General features: G+C 35.1%; 1 protein-coding gene across 1 annotated transcript in view; it reads right to left on the reverse strand.

Annotated features, from left to right (window-relative positions):
• Positions 1-3,989: 3,989 nt before the first annotated feature.
• The window catches only part of ERBB4 (erb-b2 receptor tyrosine kinase 4), a 1,176,406-nt gene continuing 1,154,019 nt past the window's right edge, over positions 3,990-26,376 (reverse strand). Inside the window, exons 25-27 of the mRNA XM_059395472.1 lie at positions 16,170-16,217; positions 15,112-15,409; positions 3,990-12,291 (exon numbers count right to left, since the gene is read on the reverse strand). Coding sequence (XP_059251455.1) covers positions 11,846-12,291; positions 15,112-15,409; positions 16,170-16,217 — 792 coding nt within the window. The 3' untranslated portion in view covers positions 3,990-11,845. The remainder of the gene's footprint in view (positions 12,292-15,111; positions 15,410-16,169; positions 16,218-26,376) is intronic.

Raw genomic sequence — 26,376 nt, forward strand, 5'->3', positions numbered from 1 at the left:
AGACCTCGTATCAGAAATAAGCTTTAAATGATAAGTTCATGATGTTTTAGGATTAATCTGTCATCGCTACTGAATCTTGCAACTCTTTATAGGCCCTAGAATTTAGATGTCTCTCCTGAGATAAAGTGATAGGAGAAAACCTTAAATTGGCTGAATGTATTTTGAATTAATTTTGAAAACTCCTTAATTGGTTAGTTTGTATTTGCTCCTTCTAGATAAACTGGAGATTTGGGAAAGACATTATATTTTGTTATGGAAAAAATAAACTTACATTTATTGTACTGAGTTTAAGTGTTTGAGGAAAAACCATACCTGCTCCCTTGTGATTAGTATTATAAAACAAATACAATATAGTTTTAGGGGTAGAGTATTTTGATGTTGAGTAGATACATGATCCAGCTATGCCACTTTTTATGTGCCTTGCATAAGCTTTTGAATGTTTCTAGAATTTTACTTTCTCTGAAAAGAAGAAAAGAATAGCACCCAACTTATAGGGTTGTGGTGAACATCAAATGAAACAATGAAATAGAGTTCTTAACAGAGTGCCAGTCATAAGAGAAATAGTCAATCAATGTTTATTATTTTAATGTTGTAGTGGTTGAAAATCCACACAAATACAATAGCTTTGCCCTGAGTAAAGGCAAGATGAATCAACGAATCCCTGTAATACATGAGATATTAAGATTTTATCTTCAGGATATTTTATGGTACACATATGCCTTCTATAGAAATCAATGGACAGGTAACAGAATATGTCTTTATAGCTTGGAATCTTTGTTCTTCTTTGTTCCTAAAAAGAGGCAAAAAACTTGGATTGTATCAGCTCGTACAACACGCTACTTCTCATGGAAGTATAAATAGGTAGAAACAGGTTTGTGAGATAAATGTATTTCTTTTAAAAATCTGCAGGTAACTTGCAAGAGCAGGTATTTCACTATTTGCATGTCTCATGTGTACCATTTGGTTTACAGTCTCCTGATTGCTATCTTGTGGTGAATTGTTCTGTTTATAGCTTTAAAATTGCTATCTAGGTGACAGTCTTCTGTTTCTAATCTTAAGATGGTTGTCTAGTGGCTTTGCTCCCCATGGTTTATCATGCAGCTTGATGATACTGTGGAGGGAAATACAATTAGCTAACTATGCACCTGTTCAGTTTACAATTTTATGAGGGTAAGCTGTAGTATGATATACATCTTGGGGCTTATAGTGAAATCATTTGAAAACAGAGATTCTGTATGAAATTCTGTAATATATAAAAATACCTAAATATGTTATGTAATATATTGTCTCTGTAGAGTCTCTCTCTTGATATTTATGTGTATGTCTAGGCAAACAGTCCCTGGCGTACAAGGGTTTGACTTTGAATTTTTAAACTTTACAATGGTAAGAAAATGATACACATTCAGTAGAAAGCATACTTTGAATTTTGAATTTTGATTTTTCTCCAGGGCTAGTAATAGGTAATAAATACTCATGATGCTGGGCTGCAACAGTGAGCTACAGCTCCCAGTCAGCCATGTGATCACCAGGGTTAACAACAGATACACTTACAACCATTCTGGAGCCATACAATCATTCTGGTTCTCACTTTCTGTGTAGTATTTAATAAATTACATGAAGATTCAACATTTTATTATTTTTTTAAGATTTTTTATTTATTTATTTATTTATTTGGACAGAGAGAGCACAAGTGGTGGAGAGGAGTTGAGCAGGCCACCCAAAGCAGGGCTTAATCCCTGAACTCTAGGATCATGACCTGAGCCAAAGGTACACACTTAACTGAGCCACCCAAGCACTCCTCAACAATTTACTATAAAAAAGGCTTTGGAGTAGGTGATTTTGCCCAACTGTCGGCTAATATAAGTGATTTGAGCACATTTAAGATAGACGAGGCTACACTATGATGTTTAGTAGTTTAAGTGTATTAAACACATTTTTGGTTTATAATATTTTCAACTTACAATGGGTTTATCAGGACAAAACTCCATCATAAGTCAAGGAAGATCTGTATACAGAGATATCTATCTTTCCACAGGCTTATACAATTAAACAATTGTGAATTCAAATCTGAATTGTGCCTTTCTATTTTCTCAAAAAGTATTTTGGATTCTAATCTTCTACTCCCTTATATACTTCACAGCTTTTCCATAATTTTTTTCCTCTTACCATCATCATTTTAACTGAAGTTTTGTCATGGGGTCAGGATCAGATGCTATGCTGTTTTTCAGAAAAGATTTTCAGTGACTGTTTAGCAGGTAGTAAATCTAAGAAATTTACCAAGTTATTTGTAAATTGGGTTTTTCCTGTGAGATTTCCCTTCTATTAATATTATGTAATAAAATTGCTAGAGATAAGAGTAGTTATATGCTATATTCTCTGATATATGTAGGGAACAAGTGGTGATTTTAATAGGCAGATTTGTAAGACTCTGAGAAAGGGAGACAATCAAGAGTTTCTCCCTATGGTCATTTTTTAAAAATCTGTTTACTCATGATTATGGTGTATTTATCTGTCTTGAATGAAAGGAACCTGACTCTCCATCATGGATGAGTGGCTCTTGTGTGGTTTGAGAAAGCAGAAGGAAGTTTTCAGTTTTATCAGATCAGTTGTCAAGGGACAGATGAAGACCACTGGTGATCTTAAATTGAGTCAATGTGTCAGAAGAAGTATGCTGTGATCAGAACAGGATTTCCCTTTGCAGAGGAGGAAAGAGAAGTGATTAAGTAGTAGAAGAAAGATATTTAAGTCAGAAGATGCAGCTTTAGGGGTGACTACAACCACTTAGTAGTAATGCTCACATGACTCTAAATTTGTTATTTTAGTCTTATTTTCCTTATCCGATGACCAGAAGTATTTCAATAACATTTATCTCAAAAGGGTGTCAGGAGCCAAATGAATCAAAGTATGTGGAATAAGTATATGCATTGTAAAGCACTATGTAACTTATGCTTGCAACTAATATGGTACCACTGGAAATGTCAACTGTACTGTAAAGCATTAGAAACCTAAGTTGTTTCTCCCTCTTCTTCAGTCTATCAATGGCTTAAAATGCAGGGTGCCTTGACATATCTCACCCTGAGCACAACAAAATGACAGTGATCTCAAATAAATGGTTCTAAACATCTAAGGAAGAGAATATGTTTGTGTATGTCCATGCAAATAGTAGGAGATGCAATCAACAGGATCTTTAAAGACCCATATCTGAACAGATTTGAGAGAACTTGCTCCAATTATTATGTTGAAAAATACACTTTCTGTCCACTGACTCATTTGAGATCATATGTAAACAAATACCCTAGTAGCTTGAAAGGGTAATAGAATCTTGAATGAAAAGTTACTGGAATCTTAAAATTCTTACACTTGGGAGGCATGAAGGAGTAAAAAACAGTATTTGAAATAGAAGTTAGAATAAGAAACTTGAGAGAGGAACATTTTCACATCATCAGTGTCTCTAAAATTACTCTCACACATTTCTACAGGCTCATCTAAAATCAGCAGTCAGTTCATTGACTATTTATGGACCCATTCCCTCTCCTGCTCTTTAAGCATGGTACTAACATTTGATATACTTTTTAACAAAAGATTTGCCAGAACCATTTGTGTAAATTGCCAAGAGGGCAAAAAGAAAAAAATTTGTAAGAAAATATTACTTCTCTTGGGTATCACCTACCAAATATTTTATACACACACACACACACACACACACACACACACACATATATATAAAATTCTCAAAGAAACAAAACTTAATAAAGCAGTCTGCACGGAGGAGTAAGTCTGTACACATCAATAGGCATATGTGTTAGATGGTAAAAACATATGGGAGGTATCACATTCCAAACAACCAAAGAGCTCCAAGGAATAATTAATGGCATTCATAAATGCGGACAAAAATAAGCTCATGTTCACATCTTAAAATTATTAAATCTAGAACAAATCTTCCTCTTTCCTAATTGGTTTTTCGTATGACAAATTTCTGACACAGAAGAGAACATTTGTTTCATATTTTATTGAATTTCATTTATATTAAATTAAAAATATATTTCTGACAGATTCATGTAACAAAAAGGCAGAACAGTTTTCAAATTGTTCAGCTGGGATGATCAGTACGGAATGAGGCAAAGCAGGTCGCATTCTATAATTGCCTTATACAGGTACAATTCTTTCCCAAGAGCCAAGAGAGGATCCTTGAGAACTAACTGAAAAGCCTAATTACAGAAATTTAAAATACTGTTTGTCCCTCATTCTCAAATAACAACAGAAATTGGGGGAAGGAAAGTAGAATGGGGTGAAGGGTTGGCAGAGAAGAAAGAATAAGGGAAATTATACTAAAAATAGACCTAACATTAAAAAAGTTAGTATGTGTTAAGTGCATAATCCTTCATAGATAAAATAGAAAAAAATCAAAATAACATTACACCACACACAATTGGCATATCCTATTGTGTAAGCGAGTGCAGAGGTTGAACACGTCACAATAGTGCTGAACACAGAATCACAAGTAATGTCAAAAGGATAACTTCCAACCAAAAGGAAACAATCACAAGCCAATTACTTATATACAAATCAATCCTAAAGACATTATGTCCCAAATAAAGATGTCCACAAAAGAAAATCAAAGCAACAATATCCTTATTTACAAATGCAACTAGCCATGTCTTTAACAAGCTATAAAAATACTATTCACATTTTCAAACATACAGTAGTATTTTTTTGTTTGTTTATTTCAAAAAGGCAGCTAACTTTGAACACTGGGATTTAAATGAAACATTGATGGCTTACCAGCTAGGAATTTTTGCACCCCTGCCCTTTGAAGATACTTCACAAGAAAGAGGGCTTGTTTTCTTTTTACAAGTTAAGAACATAAGGAAATGAATACAAATGTATATAAGCCTCTGCCTTTTCGGTAAAATGTCTCCCTTTATCACCTGAACTGATCTTAGTCAACTACTTGGATGCACGTATGAGATGAGTGTTTGAGAGACGATTTAACATGACTTTGTTTTTTTGTGCTATGAATTGTCTGACAGACAGTTCTCATTTTCATTTGATCTTGCTATAATGGTGCCTAAAAAAGAGATGAACTAGTCATACCATGTAATGATGCAGTTCCGACATGCAGCAATGCAAGTCCCTGGTGGTCACAACGGGAGATGTAGACACACCAGCCAGTGAGGTGTGCATTCAAAGTTAGCTGCCCTCACACAGCTGCTCAGTTTTATAATCGACCCATTTAACAGCAGTACCAATTTATGCTACATTTTTCAAAGTACCTTACTTTAAAAGAACAGCTTACATATCTACACTTAGAAAATAACTTCCATACTTGATTACTGGAGTAAGCCCAAAAGGGTTCTTGGAGTGCTATGGTGTAGTCCCCTCACTCCCCCCCCCCCCTCCCAGCCCCTGAGAGATCCAGAAATATACAGGAAAATGACTCTCACATTAGGGACAATGTACAACCCCCATTAACTAAAGAATCTGGAAATGATACTCAAGAACCAGGTTATGTCAATATGTAGGAGGTATGATTTGATTTATTTCCAAAGAGCTGCAGGCTGGGGGGAAACATCTACACATTAGAGATAAAAATAGCAGTAAAGGCAAAGTGGTTTGGACAAGTCAGACTATTGTCTACAGGTACGAAACTTGGTTTCCTTATATTTGTATATTTGTGCAAATAAAACCACTTCAGACGATATGGGTAAAATTTGTTAGAGCATTGAAATAAAAATGTCCTTAAAAATCAAAAATAGAGAAAAGGTGGCAACTTACTAGATAACATAGATTTTTGTTGCAGTGAAACTGCCCTCATTATGTATTGGTCAGATAGATGAATGGTCCAATAAAGAATTACAGGTGGGTCTCAAAGCTGAATAGCCTTTACCTTTCTGATAATAAGACTCTTCATTTATGAAAAAAAAGTACAGCAGCTGTGAAATATTTGCGATCAGGAATAAAATAAATATATAAAGTAAATAAGTTAATTTGTTGGCAAAACTAACTTCTGATTATATCTAAGTTTCTAATGAAAAGATTAAATCTAAGTCCTACCACGGGTACGTGCACATATGTGAGTTTCAAGATTCATCACAGGGCTGACTCGACTCAAATTCCTGCAGAGAAGGATATTGTAAGAGAATCGATCTTTATGGAATAACGTAATTTTTATATCATAAAGAATACTCTGTGCAGTAATTTCTTTGAGAAGTATTTTTAACAATGTCCACATTGTTAGAATCATTTATAGAAAAGTCAGGCATTTGAGGACAGAGGCTAAGTCAGTGTTTCCACAAAGCAATGTATGGGATCTCAGAGATCCACTATGGCTTCAGAGAGGTACAGCCTCAAGAGGGCCACTTTGAAGAGGATGGTAGACAGTAAAGAGAAGAGAGGTGATTGTGTCAATGGGGAAAGAAGCAAGGGTGGTATTTTTCTTTAAATCTCGAGAGAAATTAATTTTCTGTAACTCCTAATAAGATAAACACTTACTCACAAAGTTGACCGTCAAGGGGTAATTTCCAAGAGAAGCATGGGTCTAAAAACTAACTCCCAGGAAGCTGGGGCTTAGAGTGTTTTCAGCTCATAACTGAAAGAGAAGCATTTTCTTCTGCCCAACATATCACCTGGCAGGAAAGAGGTGAGGCAGGAGTCTGCAAAAGTGACACAGCCTACATTTTTGTACCTCTACAAAAACAGTGGCACCTGAACAGTGTCTGAGATTTCTACTATTTTATAAAAACTTGCCTTTTAATGAAAAGAATGAAGCAGTCCACGATGTTAAAAGCCATTTGTCCATACAAACTCAAGAGTTCCTGACCCAACGTGGTGCCCACATTAGCTTCATGCTGTTAAGTATGGAGAGAACTATTCTTGCAAAGGCATCTCTGGGATTAGAAAAGTTGTATTCATTCTACCCAGAAGTATAAAAGCTGGCCCCATTGTAATATTAGTAAAATCAAGGTCTCCACTGAGGACTTTTATTTTAAAATCACATCTAATCTACATCTGTATAATGTCATTCATTCTTATGCAAATGGAAATCAGGAGACATGAGTCTGCCTTCATGTGTCTACATGGGTACAAGGCTGCCCTTCAAAGTCCATATACACAAAAAGAGGCACAGCAGAATTTTCTTGCCTTTGGCATATACAGAAGTTAGTATATCTGGCTTTCTAATGACTAGAAATTTATACACCTGGACTCCTCATTTGCAATATTAAAAACCATCAGTCTAATAACTAGAGTCCAAAATAATGGAAATAACAGCAGTTTGAAATGCTTGTACTATTTATCAGAATATTGTTAACTAATTGCTTCTTTTTGTTTTTGGAAATGGGAAGGTAGCACGGGAAAAAAGGGATATTTCACAAATTAAATGCATTTTGTTTGTTTACTAAATAAAGGGCACCACTCAGTCTTTTTCTCTGCATAAGGTAATAGAACATTTACATTTCCTTTACTTCGTTTTGAAGACCTCTTACTTAAAGTCATATAACATATTTGTCTGTTAAACTCTGCAAGGTGGTGTTTGCAAATTAAATTTTAAAAAACATTCTCTTCATAGTTAATGCAATTAAAGATGGCAAAAGAATAAGTGAATGAAAAAAATTTAATTGCAATGCTTTAAAACAAATTTTCACAAGTGGAACCAGCTCTTTATATGCCTACTTTCTGCTAAACCTAACAAATAACAATTTTAAATGGCAAACTTATTTTTTACTATGCAAAATCCATCCTACGTGTTCATAACCTGCATTTTATTTTGTTACATAGTAGTTTGTGGTTAATTTTCTAGTTTGATTTATTTAATAATATTAAAATCATTTAATATCTGATAACTAACTAAATCTACATCTTACAGCATTATCATGGTTTTGCCCAGCTATATACATGCTCTCATGATCATCTTTTCTATTACCTTATGAACTACATACTAGTTAAATAATCAACATTTATAGATGGATGAATAATTCAGGTTTTGAAACAAAGATTAGTTAGCTCTAGAAAACATGTATTTACATCCTTCCCTGTCAGGCTGAAGCAATTTTATTTTTCCTTTCACCTTGACACTTCAAAAAGCATTTGATAGCCCTTTGGACTTCATCTAGCAGCAGAACCTCACAGACCTTCTACTACTGATTTGTCCTCAGCTTTGGGAATATGCATGATCTTCATGTCATGTCCCACTTTTAGAAGGTATTAACACATACCTCATAACATTTAGAGCACTTCTCTTCTTTTCTGTATCTCAATATACAAATAACCATTCTTTCTGATCTACTAAAAGAGAAGCTCATATTTTTAGTTTGAATATTTTAATAAAATATGAGTTTGCACTGTTTTTAATTCAATTTCAAGAATATTACTTGAGAAAGAACTCTCACCCTAACCTCTGACACAAAAATTTGGAAAACCAAATGTTACTCAGTAGTCCAAGCACCTCTTTATGGTGCAGGATGCTTTGTGGTTCTGGGTCTACTCTGATTTAGAGAACATCTTTTTTCATGTAAGAACCAAAGAATGGCTCTTCAAACATCCATTTAGTTATACAGTGTTTCCTTATCTGTAGATGGGATTCCCCAAGATCGGCTATTTGGTGACTTAAAAAATATAGTCTGTGTAACTTTACTGCTAATTTTCCTCAGATTTACTTAATTGGTTCTGCATGTTCGAATTGCTACAACTGGCCTCTGAGATTTGATATTCTGATGCACTTTGCAGGCTTCAAATGGCATTTTAAAATTTCACTTTGCTGGGTTGAGTAAGTTATTTTTTGGAACAGGTAAAACAATTCTTTTCTTCCTTTCATACACATCGAAATATATTTTTCCAGTTGACAAAAACAACTAAAATAAAAAAATGTACTATAGAAATCATTCAAAAGGAACAATAAAGTGGTTTTTGTGAAGCATTTTGGGTCTTTTCGGATTACACTTGCTTCTATCTCTAGTTGTTAGTGGTAGATTACCTGATGTATAAGGGTTTTGTGTTCTTAGAATGACGGAAACTACATTCACTGAATACATTCTATTACCTTAACAGTAAGAAAATTATTTTTCTTTCCTTCTCAAAATAAGTGATTCTGTTTTCCATATCCCAGAAGAAACCATGACTATTGTAAATCAGAAGGAAAAAAAAAAGTTCTAGTAGTCAAAAAGGATGCTGTCAGTGGTAAGTTGGTATAGATTTATTTGGAAAGGGAGGCTTATATCCAAATTCTTACAAGAAATTATGTGAGGTCCCCTTTCTCTGGAGATTCTTCTGAATGGGTGGGAGAATTTGAAGCTGTTGGGCTGTAGCCCCTAAGTCATTCTGTGTCTTCAACTCAGAAAAGTTCATGTTGAACCTCATTAGAAGGGGTCTTACAAACCTCTCCCTTTCTCCACTTCACTCTTTTAGCTTACCTTTTTCCTCATAACTTAGTAAGAAACCAGTCCTGATGCCTCCAATGTTCTTTGCCAGAGAACAACACCTACTGTTGACTTAATGGTCAAAGTAGAATCCAGATAGGTCAATTAGCCAGTGAGGCAATATCCTTCCACCAATTCCTGTTTGGATGAAACTATCTTATTTGTTAACTCTGGTAAATTGTAGGTTGTTTAATTTGTGTTCCAAATGAGTTCACACTAGGTTTTCTAACAAACAATGGATTTTATGATGACTGCTCACAAAGTAGTCCATAAAATCTTATTCCTTGAATTTATGGGGGAAATTCAAATGTTATTCTAAATAAAATGACTTCAAATCATTAAGTTAGGGATAATATTGCATTTATGTTGATATTCCCCACTTACAGAGTGCTTTTAGTAGACTCTAAATAATTATCAGTTGAAAAAATAAGGGAGTTGAATGGATGGATTGACTTATTTTTTCAAAACAGGAAGAAACCTAGAGCTCTTTGCATTTTTTTCCCTCTCTGTAAACTCTCTGCTTTACCAACAAAGATTTTTAGTCTCATTGATGTTTTTTTTTGGCAGTAGACTTGAATTTGATGCCAAAATTTTAACATTAAAAAAAAATTAACTCATATGACTGTCCAAGCAGATTTTCTTAGAAAAGAGAGACTACCTGATTTTCTTGTTCCAGGAGACTCATTCCTAACATTTGTTCCCATTGCTCATCTTAGTAGGTATTCTTTAAAAATTATACATAAAAAGATGGTTCTAGAATTAGGATGATATATTTGAAGAAAGTATTATTATACAAAGTATCAAAAGATTAGTATGTTGGATATTAAAATAATTACATGAGAATTTTTTCACGTTTATTTACAACCTTTGACCCAAGAACCTACCTATAAACTGTGAATGTTTGTGTATTTTTTATTATACCAATTTATGTGCAAAGAGTTACCTTCTACTTAATATAAATAGAGTCTCATACTAGAAATTCCATGGAATCAAGCCAATCTTTACTTACATTCCTTCACGTGGAGTATACAAACTGGATAACTTTCCTTGTGTAGCAAATGTGATATCATTTGTAGATAATGTGCTGGCCCTCTCACCATAATCTCTGGATACTGTTCCAAAGTCCTAATTTGCTTGGTTTGGCATTTCCACAGTCTTTCTTTATCTTAGCTCTTTTTTAAAAAATGTACTTAAATTAATTATTTTGCTGGTTGCTTCCATATTGCTTCATTCAAAATCCAAAATGGAGTTCAGAAAGAGAACAAATAAAATTATAGCTTAAGTGCAAACTACATTTCTGAGTATCTGCCAGTTAGACATACCCAATCCAGTGTCTCTTCCAGTTCAATGGATTCCCCATTGGACCACCCCTGAAAGTGTCAGTAGTTTTCATGAACCACACGGAACTGTCTCTTAGTTTCCCTTTTACTTTTTACATTATCAACTGCCTTTGTTACTGTCATTTATGGAGAAGAAAATGTTGAAGAATGTAAAGGAAGTGGGGATACATATTCAATAGTGTAAAGCACAACAGTTAGATTTGATGTTACACTTGACTAGTGTCTTGGCCTCCCCTTCTAAATTTGAAGGCTATATATTTAAAATAATGGTCACTGCACCATATTAAAATTTTTTTTACAGTTCTGTCAATTTATAACAATACATAAGAAGCTCTGATGTAAAAATATTTCCAATCAGAAATTAAAGTCAAAATATATGGGGGTAAAAGTAATATAAAGGGACAGACCAAAGCAAAACAAAATGAAACAAAAAGACCAAAAATATCCCTCCAAACATAATTACTTATTATAACTTTGAGAAAGTTAAGAAATTATGAAAGCTGAGTTGTCCGTTCTTGCTTATCAGGATAGAAACCATTGGGAAAAGAACATGGATTTTCTATCTCAGTTACTATCATATGTTATAGAAAAGGTTATCCTTTTGTTCTAATGGAAAATTTATTACGATTTCCAAGGGTACTGAAAATATACAGATCAGTTCCTACAGGTAGGAACAGATAGCATGGGTCTTTCAGTCATTTGCTTTAAAAAAAAAAAAAAAGAAAGAAAAAGAAAAGAAAAAGAAAAAGAAAAAGAAAAAGAAAGAAAGAGAAAAAGAGAAAACATTGAGAACTAGCTTGACAGCATGCAGTATTGCCTTATTATTTGCTGGTCCTACTCTAGCTGTTTCAATCTCCTGACCAACCCATGCAGAGAAATGAAGAAACAGTGTGGTTCCTCCTATCTTTCTCTTTCAGTTCTTCCGTCTAATGTTCAAGTTAGATAAGCACATGACTATCATTGCATCTCTATATCTTCCACTGGGAAGTGTCAAAACTACTGGCCTTGGGAATAGAAGGAAGACCTTAAGAGAAAGAGAGGCGGCAGGGAAATTGGAGCGGGTGTGTCTCTATCTTAAAGCCACTGTTGAGCTTACACCACAGTATTTCGGTGTCTGTAGGGTGGAGGAGGCAGCACAGTGCCGGGCTTCAGCGAGAACTCAGAGAGGTATTCAGGATTCTCTGCCACAATAGGCCGGATCCGTCCATTTTGTTTATAAAAATATTTTGTGCTGTACTCCTGCAGGTAGTCTGGGTGTTGAAGGGTGCTGCGAGGTGGCAGGCTGTGGTTCCAGTAGTCAGGGTTGTCGAATGCTTTCTTGGCCTTCTCTGGCACAGACAGTACATTGTTCTTCAGGTACTCGGCATTCCCCAATGCGTTGGCAAAGGTGTTGAGGTACAGTGGCTCATTCACATACTCATCCTCTGCCTTGGGTGGACCATTGGAAGCGTTGTGATATTCGGGATTATCCAAAGCTTGAAGGTCTCCGTTTTTCCTCCGAGAAACAAAAGGGTTCTCCTCCACAGGGTTCAGGTATTCTGGGGGAATACACAAATATTAGTCAATATCTACTTTCTGGAATGTGTTAATCAGACCAAGGTTGTACAGGATGGTTATCTTCTTTTTCCAGACCAATTAAGCCATGGATTTGTTTTCATGAGTTTTCACAAAACCATTTCGTTGATTACTTCATTGATTACTTTTGTCATATGACAAAAGAGTAAGAAAGAGTAGGTGGGCCAAAACTCTTAATGACTAAAGAGTCGGGAAGCAGACTTCCTGTCTTCTAGATTGTTCCTCTTTCCTCCTAATTGCATTTGTTTCTCCTACAAAAGAGGCTACTTGTTTAAATGCTTCCATTTTCTAAAAGTCAGTATTTTTTGTTGTTGTTGAAAAATAGGACAATCTATCCAGATTAAAGAGCTTTGAAATGTGGAGAAATTAGAATTCCTAAAAAGGGTACTGGAAAATCAAAATGTCTATAGCTTAAGTCCATGCCAAGATGAATGGATGAAGTGAAGGAATGACATTTTTCAGTCTGTGTGTTTTGCTATAATGTCCATATAGGTAAAATGGATTTGATTACAGATGTTCCCCAGAAAGCTTTACACATAGGAAAGGAAATATCTAAAGAAAAGACTCAACTAATAAAATCTGATTGATATCTAACATGCTGCTAAATTGACTTGTGTGACAATACATATGCCTAAGAATAAAGTGTAATTAGAACATTCACTTCCACTAGCTAACCATAATCACAAACTAACAAGCTGTTAGTTTGATCATATGAAGTAATTGTTTTGTAGGTTGAAACCATTCATAGTAGTGGCTGTTATGCATGATTCGATCTAATAAATTACTACAGAATATTGACCTGGAATTTTTTAAAAAGGTGTTAATCAATGCTGCTCTTCTTAAATTTAATTCCACCTCTATGTATACAGTATATATAGGCCTATATTCCCATATACAGTAGATAGTCTTACCCTCTCTTTTAATGTAGACACAGATATGATACTTTAGCTATTTCTATTTTGGTGTTGGGGCAGGGAAAGAGCACAACTGTTCGTTGAGATGCCACCATTCTGAAACAAACTTTCTTTTCTATCCCCTATACTTAGCTTGACAAGTAGAGAAAAATAATCTCATCAAGTCAGGGTGATTTGCCCCTGGATATAGGCCTGCTTGATATACTTCAGTATTTAGCATAATGGGCAAGTTAAAAGATAGTAATGACTATCCCACCATCATATATTGGAATGACAGGAACTTAAGTCATGCTCACAACAACCCTGTAGGGAAGGAAGTGGAAGCCATATTTTTTTCAGCTTTATAAACAGAAAGCCTAGATTAAATGATGTATGAAGGATACAACTAGTACTGAACTAGAATTCAGATCGAAAATCCCTTGAGCAGCCTTCTTGTTCTACTGTACTATTTTCATTATTGTCCCTAAAGGAGTAGGGAGTACTTTTCACTTCATAGCATGTTGGAATTTGAACGGTTTTCAAAGCGATGGTCATTTTAAGAAAAATGTGTGGAAAAACACCCCAAAAAACAACAGCTTCTAAGGGAAGCAGAATTTGATTTTCCTTACCAGTTTTCTGAAACCTCTTAACTGAAAGTGTAAGAATGTCTGTACTAACATTCTCTGCTCTCTGAGAAGTAGGCTGGTGTACAATAATCTTCTATAGAAGCTTATACTCAGGGACAAAATCAAGGGATGCTCTAGAGTGAGTCTTTAGACTCAGAAGTTTTGTGTTTTCTCCTAGAAGGTTCATAGTACCTTTGATCAATCCAATCTACTTATCTATCTACTTGGAGCAACAACTCTATGGTTGAGGTGAAACTCTTCCCAGAGAGTATTGTACTTTTAGGGTGATCTGCCAAACCTTCTCAAAACTTACATTTGTGTCAGTAGTGGTCTGCAATCCAATTCTTCCAAAGCATCTAATTCTTCAGTATTGTAATACCTATCTATGCCTCTACATAGATATTCTTTAATAAGTTATTTATAATGTGTACTTAGGGATCCCTTAATTGCATTTTATAAAATTAAACATAATCATATATTCAGAAGCATAATGGGCCCTCATATGGAGTCTTAAAGTTTACTTGACTTTGAAGACTCTGAGACATAATCATTAATTTTTAATAACAATTATCCATCTTCTCCTTCATGTGATGCTGTTATATGGAAGGAAAGTGGATTTTTCAAAGCTGAAAAAGCCATTTGATTTGTATGTCTAATATTTCTGCTAGTAAATTTGTACAGTCATCGCTGAGCTTTGTAGAACCACAAACTGAATTATTTTCAAGACATGATGGTATACCTATAAGTAAATGTAGTGTCAGAACTTTAATTTTTGAAACATATCATATAAGGAATCATAATCTCCTATAATGACCAACATCACCCAAATGATGCAAGATTGTAAAGAACTCTTTACAAATCTTTTATTGGTACCATCAAAATACCAGTCTTTATGAACTCAACAGTAAGTTCAATAAAGCCACGGCTCTAAAATCTTGCGATGTGCTACCTAACTCAAATATTCAATAGAGATATTCCTATGAAGGTAAGTTTAGATCAGTGCTTCTCAGGCTTGATTTCACATAAGAGTTACATGGGGATCTTGTTAAAAATCATATTCCTAATCAGGTGGTACCTGAGATTCAGATGGTGTAAATGTTGTGGATTTGGACAGTATGCTACAAAGAGCAACAGCCCAGGTCTTTTCTGGGTCACAAATGTTACGATGTCCAGTGGTTTGGCAATTTCCCTTCTATATTATATTGCTCATTTTGATGAAAGTGAAATGCAGAATGACAATCATTTCTGCACATTTTGTTTGTACCTTGTTTAGGTTTATCTCGCATAGGGGTCATGTAACCCTCTTCATCCAGCTCTCCTCGTGGGCTCCGTTCCGGGGCAAACACTGTGGGGTCAGCGCTGTACCTCTGGGTGCTGCTATCCTCCTGGACATGGGGTGCCGCTGGCTTGCGTAGGGTGCCGTTACAACAGGAGTCATCAAAAATCTCGGCTGTAGCCCCCTGAGCAAGTGGTGCTTCTGGGATCGTGCTGGTTGTGGCTCTGTAGGGCACAGGCACTCCTTGCTCGGCAGCAAACCCCCCATCTCGGTATACAAACTGGTTCTGTCAATAGAGAGACACATTTAGACAGAAGTTATTAGAAACAACAGTAAAAAAGAAATAGCCAAAAGGATAGTAAAACTTGTCTTTCAGACAAAAGCCAGAGTTTCTTAATTGTTTCCCCTGAATAGCTAACAAGTTTGAGTTACAACCACCTAAAATTCCAATTTTTCTTTAAAAGTAAACCTGGGGAAAGAATTTGGAAATACATATTTAAATGTCACTGACCACCTAGCACATGATCTCATATAAACTATTTCATGTTATTTTCCACAGTCACCTATTTTTGATATATAATTCAAATTTCATGACAAATGAAAGCATTATTAACTGTAGACAGTTGACATTAAGAACAGAGATTTGGATGGTGATATTTTCTTCCTGCCTTCTCTTCTGCGGTTGCTATGACTTTGAGTCCCCAAGTACCCAAATAGGGGAATCATTACAGAGACTCTGACTTTTTAGCACACAACCTATAATCATGGAAATAATGATAACTTCCTCAACTAGAAGCATAATTTCTGAGTCCAGGTAAACCCTTCAAGAAAAAATTGAAAGCTACTTTTGATGCTTGGCCTCTCAGTTTTGGATTATCTACAGAGATAAAACATATCCACAAAGCCAGCTCTACCATCTATAGCAAATTCTTAACTCACTGTTGGCAAAAGCAAAATGAGGAAACTATAGGGAGACAAGAGAGAAGAAACATGATAAGCAAAGACCAAAAATACTAAAAGATGAAGGTTGATCATGAAATACTTACTCCTGACATGGGGGTGTAGGCAGGAGGAGGGCTGTGTCCAATTTCACTCTAATAGGAAAGAAAAATGGAATGATGGATATAATAAGAGGTAATATGAATGAAAAGAAAAAAAAAGAAAAAAGAAAAGAAAAGCCACATGAATTGTATGAACCAAAGGGGAAAACATGCACAACAGTGAAGTTTGCTAAATGGTAAAATTTTATGCACTCTGGCTACAAATGAGTTAATTTTTATGTTTTGAGAATATTAAATATTTTAATTCAATCCCTGAAAAGAAAAATAATATAGAAATAAAGTAAAATTTTAAATAGATTAAAAATTAAGTTGATAATGAATATTTTTCTGATTAACCCTAGAAGAAAGACAAAAATGGTAAATAATTAACTACAGTTTTAAATAAAGAACCATTTCCTTCCTTACATGTTGTATGGCTAAAATGGCCATATACCACAGCACTGATTCTCTCTTATAAAAAGGAACTTATCCACAAGGAGATGGAAGTGGGTTTCAATTTTCCTTGAATAATTTTTATTACCAAGTTACATTTATTTTCACTATTGCAGCAAAGGGTCAATTTCTTACCCTTTCCTTTAAAAAAAAAATACATACTATTTTCTCCTCAGTCTGATTTTTTGTAAGTTAAGAAACAAGAAAATCTTGGAAAATTAATTATCTTCCTGGAACTATGCTTTGCATACATTACTTTCATGTATTTAGAATCAGTTAAAATTAGATTTCAGTTTTTTAAAAAGGGCATCTGTATTCTTATAACTTAATACTCCATCCTATGGGCTAAATAAAAGTAGATATAAAAATATGATAAAATATTAAGGATAATATTCCTTAGGGTAAGTAGAGGGGTGATGTGAATATCAGCACCATTTCTTAATAATATACATATTTTACATACATTTCTTGAGAATCTACTATCTATGTGCCAGGCACTTTCCTGGACAACGGAGATAATGAATAATGCAGATAAAAATCGTTGCTTTTAGGAAGTTTGCATTCTCTGCATACATGTATGAAACTCGGCTAAGTATTATTCCAGGCCAGTGTTTTTCACTTTAGATATTCATAAAACAAACTCCAAGAAAAATATGGTTCCATGGAGATTAACTGTTTAATGTAAATTAATAGCAACCAGATAACACAATTTCTTATAATTAATGTAGTCTCCTGGACTAATCAAGGACCAAGGTCTGAAATCTTACATTAAGTTTACATTTTAACTTTCTTCAAAACTTCAGTCATTTACATGATGGGATAGAAACTATTGATCTCTTTCCTTCTCTAATAACTAAGAACGTCTTGAAGATATATTTAGAGACATATTTAATATGCTAAGCATAGGAGGTAGTATTGTCCAGGAGACACATTGTTTTATGATTTGTCAGATCTCTAGCCCCAGTTCCAGTTACAAGTGATGTGGTCAGTCGTGAAGCACCTCAGATCTCATTTTTATCCTTGGCCTCTCACTCCTTGTATCTTAATGAAGACAAAGTAAGAAGGTGTATAGAAATGAACTTGGTAAGCTGTGTACTACTATAAAAACATAGAGGATAGATAAAAATTTAAGCATTCACATCTGCTAAATCAGATTTTTAAAGTCAAGCAATCAAAATGCCAAAGCTACTGATCAAGAGGCATTTAAAAATGCTTCCTAGGGCACCTGGGTGGCTCAGTCTGTTACGCATCTGTCTTCACAGGTCATGATCTCAAGGTCCTGGGGTCGAACCCTGCCCTGGGCTCCCTGTCAGCTTCTCTCTCTCTGCCTCTCCCTCTGCTCATGCTCTCTCTCTCTCTCTCTCTCTCTCAAATAAATAAATAAAATCTTTAAAAAATTTTTTTTAAATTAAAAAAAAATGCTTCCCTGTTTTCCACATCATTTTCAGTATAGGTATATTTTGTTATCTTTTAGAAAGATATAAAATTAAATACACTTTTTCATAAAATTTGAGGGGAAATTTGCCATATAATCCAGTAATATGGAAAATAGAGAGATGGTATGGGAAATACGACTAGTGCCTGGAGGAACTTTATCATATTATAGACCTTGGCCTTTACCCTATCATTAAAACCCAATTATTGAGCAAGCATTTGACAAATATTTATTAAACCTCTACCGTGAAAGCACAGGAACTATGGTAGATGCTGGAGATACCATGAGACACTAGGAGAGACAGAGATAGAACCACTGGCCTTTTGCAATTTATACTGAACGATCAAATATTACTGGAGATTATCAGAAGAAAGGCAAGAGTAAGACGAAGCTGCGGTGAATTTATTTGAATTCTACGATTGCATATTAGAAGACAGCTATTCCAAAATATGAGTAATTACTGCCATTCCTTCACCTCTTACATTACAATAGTTCCCGTACTGGGTAGCGTTGGACTAGAATCACAGCTCAGGAAATGGCACGGACGGCTATGGCTATCCAGTTTGATTTTTTTTTTTTTTAAGATTTTATTTATTTATTTGTCAGGGATAGAGGGAGAGAGAGCGAGCGAGCATAGGCAGACAGAGAGGCAGGCAGAGGCAGAGGGAGAAGCAGGCTCCCTGCCAAGCAAGGAGCCCGATGTGGGACTGGATCCCAGGACACTGGGATCATGACCTGAGCCAAAGGCAGCTGCCTAACCAACTGAGCCACCCAGGCGTCCCTATCCAGTTTGATTTTTATAAAACTTGAGGGATAAGTGATGAAAGGAAAAACCCGTAAATTATACTTTATCAGGAAATGCTTTATTATATATATTCATGGCTAGACTGCCTTCGATTGTAAAAAGGTTGTGTTAAAAATAACTGGACCTCTTGGGGCACCTGGGTGGCTCAGATGTTTGGGCATCTGCCTTCAGCTCAGGTCATGACTCCCGGGTCCTGGGATCGAGTCCTACATCGGGCTCTCTGCTCAGTGGGGAGTCGGCTTCTCCCTCTGCCACTCTCTCTCTCTCTCCCTCTCTCTGACTCTCATGAATGAATAAACAAAATCTTTAAAAAAAAAATAAAAAACATAACGACCTCTTGAAAAGAGGCCATGCTGTATTAGAATGCAGGCGCTGTCCCTGCTTTGACAAGTCTTTCCATCAGCCTCCTGCCAAATCTGGATCTGGACACGCTGCCAGATACCATCACAGTAACAGGAGTGTCTTCATGCTCTTTCTAGTTTTCTACATTAAAATGGGGGGGGGGGGGGTGCTAAGCAAAATCCCTTTAGCATTCATTGATTTTAGGGCTACTGGCTTTTTTTTAATTTTTCTGTTTCCATTTTTTTTCATTTGCTTTTTTTTTTTCTGTTTTCCATGATAAAAAGCACCTCATTCATTTTCCCCCTGGAAGGGCAATGCAGCTACAAGGGAACATCTGTGAGGCCAATTAGCCGGGCTGGAAATGTGATATAATTGTTGTTTAAATATATTTAAATTACATGTTAATCACTATGTCATAATTTATAGGCTTTGAAAATAACTTTTTGTACTTAAGAGCCAAGCCAGATTTTACTTGTTTTTGCTGTTTTTAGTTTGTAACAAGCTCTTCTCATTCCCCGCCCCACTCCCTTCCAATTCCCTACACTGGAAGAGCTGAACTTTTAATATGGGAAAGAATGACAGCTGCAAGTAAATTGGTTGAGTAAAAATTAAGATCCCCACAGTCAGAACACGCTGGAGTGACCTTAAAGTTCTGAGCAGAACAAAGCAGTGCTCTCAGTTAAAAGGCTTTTGTTTTTTTCATCGTGCCATTTTCTGCTGTCCATCAAAGCCCAGCTTTGTGGATCTTCAGGAAGTACAGAGTGCATCTGTTCAATTAGCTGGTAAGGGGATTTACTGTCAGCACCACAGAGCTAGAAAGAGGTGGGCTATCAACTGGCAGGTGTAGGAAGTTTGTTTCTGGTGTGGGGGGGATTTGTAAGGGTGATGGAGAGAGTCAAGTTTAATTTTGTGGCCCTATCACCCGGACATTGTATGATTAACTTGGACTCAGACGCCAGAGGTTATAGAGAAGGCAAATATCAGCCAAAGTATCAAATGTGGTGTTAAATGCACTTTGCATACATCATGTTCTGAAATTTGCATTTCAGTTTGAATGATAAAAATATGAAACTGTCTTATAACAGGCGCTGTATTTCTCATATTTATTGTTTTAATTAGAGCATTATATTGTTTAATATTGCTCATGGGGAATTTTAAATTGTTAACCAGATGGGTTTTGTCTTTTAATATTTTTTTTAAATATCATACAAATCCATGTTCTTAGGAAACAAAAATACATACTTAATGCCTAACCTCTATCTAAATTAAACATGCACTTAACCAGAGAGGGTTTTATTTAACCAGAGAGGGTTTTATTTTTTATCTTTAGATAATTGTTCCTATCAATATTAACTATAGGATTAAAGTTTCTAGGGTCAAGAAACACTCTAAATCCTTTTAACTAAAACAGAACGTATCTCTGTAAGATGTTACTAATCCATCAGCACTCATTTATTACCTAAACACATGTCACTATTAAGGGTTCTCAACATTTTATCTTCCCTGGCATGTATTCTTAACATTGCGATGGGCCTTTTCACATTGTTACAGGTCAGGTAGCAGACAGATAAAATGTTTTTGGCATTACGTCCAAGTCCTGGTGCCTGGTTATAACTTATGTATTTTTTCACAATCAAGTTCAACATATCAATGCTTGAGGCACCTAGATTTAGAAACTTCATTTTTCATAAAGCAGGCAAAAGAAAGCAAAGTGTGTCCATGTATGAAAAAATCAGCAAGAATGGGAGAAACCCTACTGAATCTAGGTAGGCAGCTGGCTAATATATTCATACGCACACACACACACATACACATATGTATATACAAATTCCACAAAACACCTTTTGTTTATTTATGTATGTGGTTATTTTTATTAATGTACTCATCCATCTACGTAGTTTGATTATGTGGAATGCTGCTTTTTGGGTCAAGAAGTACAAACTTCCAGTTATAAAATAAAGTCACGGGGATATAATGTACAGCATGGAGAATAGAGTCGATCACACTGTCTTAACTTTGTAAGTGCAGAGAGTAACTACACTTATTGTGGTGATCATTTTGCAATGTATACAAATGTTGAATCTTTATACTGTATACCTAAAAATAATATGTATTGTATGTCAATTATACCTCAACAAAAATATGGATATTGTTATAGATATTATAAAAAAAAGGCATATGTTTCTTTGATAATCAAGAAAAAAGCAATCGGGAACACAAGGAGAAATATAAAACTACATTCCAAATTTAAAAATCAAACATAAAGCAAAATTAAATATAGGATGATTCAGACTCTTTAGAGAAGAAGCAGCAGCAAAAAAGAATCACACTGAAAAACAATTAAAAAATAGAAAAATAAAGAAACTTTAAGTTTTTACTCGATCATACACAAAATAAATAAATAAGGATATAACAATAAATAAAAATACACAGAATTATATAATAGTATTTTAAATACATCAACAAATAGTTAATAATAGGCCTGTGATTCAGTTGAAGGAATACTAACTTGGGCTCTCATCCTTTGTTCCTTTTTCATTAACCCTAGGACATCTTACCTCTCTCATATGTCTCCTCTACTCTATTACTAAAACAGAATGTCTAATGAAGGGAAGCTATGAATGGTATCAGTCAATATGAATGGGAGTCAATCCAAAATTTACAAATTGTAGAGGATGCTTTTTATAAACACTAATAACTCTACTTTCCTAACTCAGTTCTTGAAGTCCAATTAATTATAATGTCTATTCTGTTTCACAGAAATGTATTATAATTCTGCTTCACAGAATAGACATTATATGTCTATTAGCCATCTATATGATGGCTAGTATATATAACCGTCTATATGACGGCTCTTAGGCAAATTGAGAAACGGGAAGCAAGACTCAGATGTGTCCTGTACCTACCATATGTCAAAGACTATCTTAGGTTTTATTTATTCTTATAACCTTTCAAGGTACATATCATCACTAAAAATCATGACTTGCATTTTACAGATGAGGAAAAGGAGGACCAGGGAAGTTCCTCCGTGTACACACAGCCCTTAGTGGCTATCTGACTCTGTTACCCTTTATCATGCATGCCACATGTAGATTTTGACTTTAGTATATCTTTAGTATATCTTATCTGTACCCTCTCTCTGCCGTGACATAGTGCTTTAACTCTTCTCTTAAATGAATTCTCACAATTTTTTTCTTGTGAAAAATTAATTTATAGTCCTTCATCCTGGTACATATTCTAAATATCTTTTGTGGTTAGTTGGTTTCTGGCAATTTTCTTGTATATGTTTATATTTCTCTTCAGAAATGTGTTGTGGTATTTGAAACTTTTTTGTAGTTATTACCCAGCTTTTAGTTAACACATGCTGTTAGAAATTTAAAGAGGAAAACTTCTAGGTTTCTTAAAGACCTTTTACTAGTTCATTTCAGTAAGAAAAAGCATTTTAGTTTTTCTTAAATTTTTTAACCTGTCTTTAAGAACATTTGTTTCAATTGCAGCATCTTTGTTTAAGAGTAAAAATGAAATCAGTAAGTCTTTATGATGTCCAAATTCTTGGGAAATCTAAATCTTTAAGTGATGCCTAAAATTGCCTCTCTGTTTGAAAGTTTTTTAACCCAACATCATGAAGAATATTTAATGAAGACGTCTTAGTACATGAGCAATGCATTGAGGCCAGGAAATTCTGAAGACAGCAACTCCACAGATCTGTAACCAGCAGTCACCTATAGTCCTTCTGCCTATAGGGTTGTTTTCTTAAATATTTTGCCATTAATCCATGGGATCTTTAACAAATCTCTTAATCTATTGGACCCTCAATTTACTTATCTTTGAAATCAGAAGTCAGACTATGGAACAGACAATGGGAAAAATCACTTTTAACCATCAAGATATTTGTACATAAGATGAATATTCTGCCTAATGACATTACTCAAGAATTTGAAATGCTATACCCTGCCCTAGGTATAATATGCTTCCTTTTGTGTTATTAATGAAGACTTAAAATCACAATTTTAGGTTTTTGTGTGTACATGTATCTATGCATTCATACACATACTAAGAAAATTAATAGCTTAAAACAAAATAACAGGCTTATTGAACCCACTCAAATTGACAACTTTTTTTTTTCTTTTTAACAGACTGTCAGATCATTTGTGGCTTGTTTTTGTTTTTTTTTTTTTACTGTTTTTCACCTGTGGATATTGTTTATCAACTAAATAAATCTTGTTCCCTAAGACACTAGGTATAAGAGTTCTATTTAGTAATTATCTCTTTAGTGGTTGTTTGGAGTTATTTTTATTTACTTGTTAATAATAAGGCAAACGTAAAATATTGAATAGTTCAACTTCTTCCTTAGCAAAAATCCAAGCATGGGGAAATTTTATTATATATTTAAAATAGCAATAACAGTATTTAGAGTAATCTCTGTGTGAGAATGTAAATAGGAAGGACCTAGTTAAGTCATGAGAGTTTGAAAGCAGTATGATGAGAAATAGAATTGTAAATTTTATAAATCTAATTTTGGCATGTCGATTTTATTCAGTGTCTTAATGATAGGTATTGACAATAAGCAAACAATTTAACATAATACAGATAAGGCTTTCAGTGTTCACTTCATTTCAGTCCTGGACCAGGTTGGAAATATGTTCAGTTATGCTAGTTTATGCAAAGTGTTTACCAGATAAAAAGTGAATTTGTAACAATGGCTGATTCATCCAACCACTACTCTTTAAGCTACCAGGTGGCACAGCTGTTGCTGTAAGGAGAGAGATTTCTCATGGTCCACCTGGAATTAGGACAGCTGGTTCATGAGAGCTGATCTGAATAATGTACTGTGGATACTTGGGTACAGCTACTGACAGAGCAAACAGCACGTGGCTGTCCCACCAGCCCAGAGCAAACACCAGTTACATTTCACAGAAACAGGATGGTATTTACAACTGATCTGAGCCAAAATGAATATCAGATTGAAGGTAGCACCCCAAGAGAAAAAAGTTCTTCCCAAGAGTTACTTGTTGGCTATAGTCTAAGTAGTTGCACCATTTTCAAAAAGACCCCATATTTGACTTTGCTGCATATAAAAAGGAAGAAGGAACTATACAAAGAATCCCTGTACCTATTTGTGAACCACTTTGGAATTTAAAAAAAAAAAAAAAAAAAAAGGCCAATACTTCTTAGTTTCCCATTTACACTCTTTGTTGCCAAAGTCAACCTAAATTAGCCAGGCCCCTGGTCATAATCATTTCCTTTTAAATTTGAAAATGGCTGACACTTCAATTTAAAAATATATGTATATGAAGGAGGCAAAATATAAAATAGACTTGAAATAAGAGAATCTAACTTAAATCTAACATGGATCCCAGAGATCACCTTATCACCAAATACCCTATTTTCACAAGGTCACACAGCTAGTTACTAACAAGCCAAAGTCAATAGACATAAAACATTATGGTTTATAATGGGGAGAAAAAAAATCTACTTGATGTTCTTGGAATATCTAAGTCAGGGGCAACATAGTAAAACTGTTAAGAAGGTGAGACCTGATCTCAGTGTTCCTCACCAAGCTTGACTTCTTAGTTTCCAGCCTAGTTTTATTTACTTTCCACGAACAGGCTACAGAGCCCACTGATTCCAGCCCTGGTTCTATTGGAAAAGCGACTATATCTTATAGCCTCCTTGCAAAGAAGGTGTACCATTCTGAGTTACTGAACTCACACCCTGTATTATGTTTATTGATTCAAGGAAATTATTAACTTATTATGTTCCCTGTGTGAATGATTTATCGCTGTATTGTAGTTGTTTATTTACTCCGTTAGTATACTTTCTTCCATATACCGTGAGCGGATTCACAAGAGGACTTATGCTAATTGTCACGATAGCCTCAATGCCTAACACAAACTAGAGACATGGACATGGTGAAATTTTCAGCAAAAGTATATTGGACCAAAGGGTGGATGGATAGTTAGGAAAGTATATGAAACCCAAGGAGTGGCTTTATTAATGAGAATCTTGGGGACTCCCCCTAGCCAGCCGGCAAGTTATGCTTTACTGGATATGATTTTATCATCCCTGGAATTATATATTATACACACCATAGCCTATAGATACTGAGGATGAGTCTTAAATTGAAATTGAACCCTCATACAGTAATCTGAATATTATCTCTCATCTAGTACACTTACTCTTCTTACCAGTGATTACTCTTTCTGGAGGCATTGCTTGAAATCTTAATTCTTGGGGCAAAAAAAAAAAAAATAGAAAAAGAAAGAGAAAAAGAAAAAAATCTTCTTAAAGTGAGTAATTCCAAATGCAGCACATATTTCCCATGTAGTTATAAAACTTCAAGATTCTATCACTAGTATGATAACGACCTCTTGAGACATCTTTGTATTTCCTAATGCTTTGGCGGTCTAGCAAACTCAGGCTTTGGCTTTCACCCTGAAGATATAAATTGTTAACTAAGAACACTACGAAACACAGACATAAGGATAAAGTGCCATGGGGCAGATGGAAAACGCAGTTTTGGCCCATCAGGTCAAACACAAATCCCGATTAGTATCTGTTTAAGTGGTACACACCACCCACCTGGATTTCTACACTGTGGTGCAAAACAGACCCTGGCGGGGAAGGATCACTTTAAGTTTTTCAAAAAGCAGTTTTAGAGTAATTATGGCTGAATAGTATCGAAAATCGAAAATCTAAGTAATAAATAAATGAAATTCTAAAAGTTACAGAGTGGGTTTCTCAAGAAGGGAAGTAGCGGAAGGAGGGGAGCCCCGGAAGAGGAAACACCGCGGTCTAGCGTGCTGCCCCCGCGGGTAAGTTTTCTTCAGCGCTTAGTGTCCTCCTCTGTAAAATGGGAACATTTTGTTCCTGCCTGCTTTACGAATTTTACAAGTTTGTTTTCATGTTAAATGTCTTTGAATAAAGTAATGTAAAATACACGTATGTGGCATGGTATTTTTTTCTAGTTAAAGAAAATACAGCTGAATCCTGACTTGTCCAAGTATCACTCACGCAAGACCACACTAACTGCTGCAAATCAAATAAGCACATGTTTCTTAGCAGCATAAGAGCCCTCATACAGCTAAATATTGCTCTATGTGCCAAGAGGCTATTTTGCAAATTTGGGAACACATATTTCATTGGAAACCACTGTCAAAAATGATTGGTGTTATTTT

The sequence above is a fragment of the Mustela nigripes genome, chromosome 3 (assembly GCF_022355385.1).
Source record: "Mustela nigripes isolate SB6536 chromosome 3, MUSNIG.SB6536, whole genome shotgun sequence".
NCBI lineage: Eukaryota > Metazoa > Chordata > Mammalia > Carnivora > Mustelidae > Mustela > Mustela nigripes.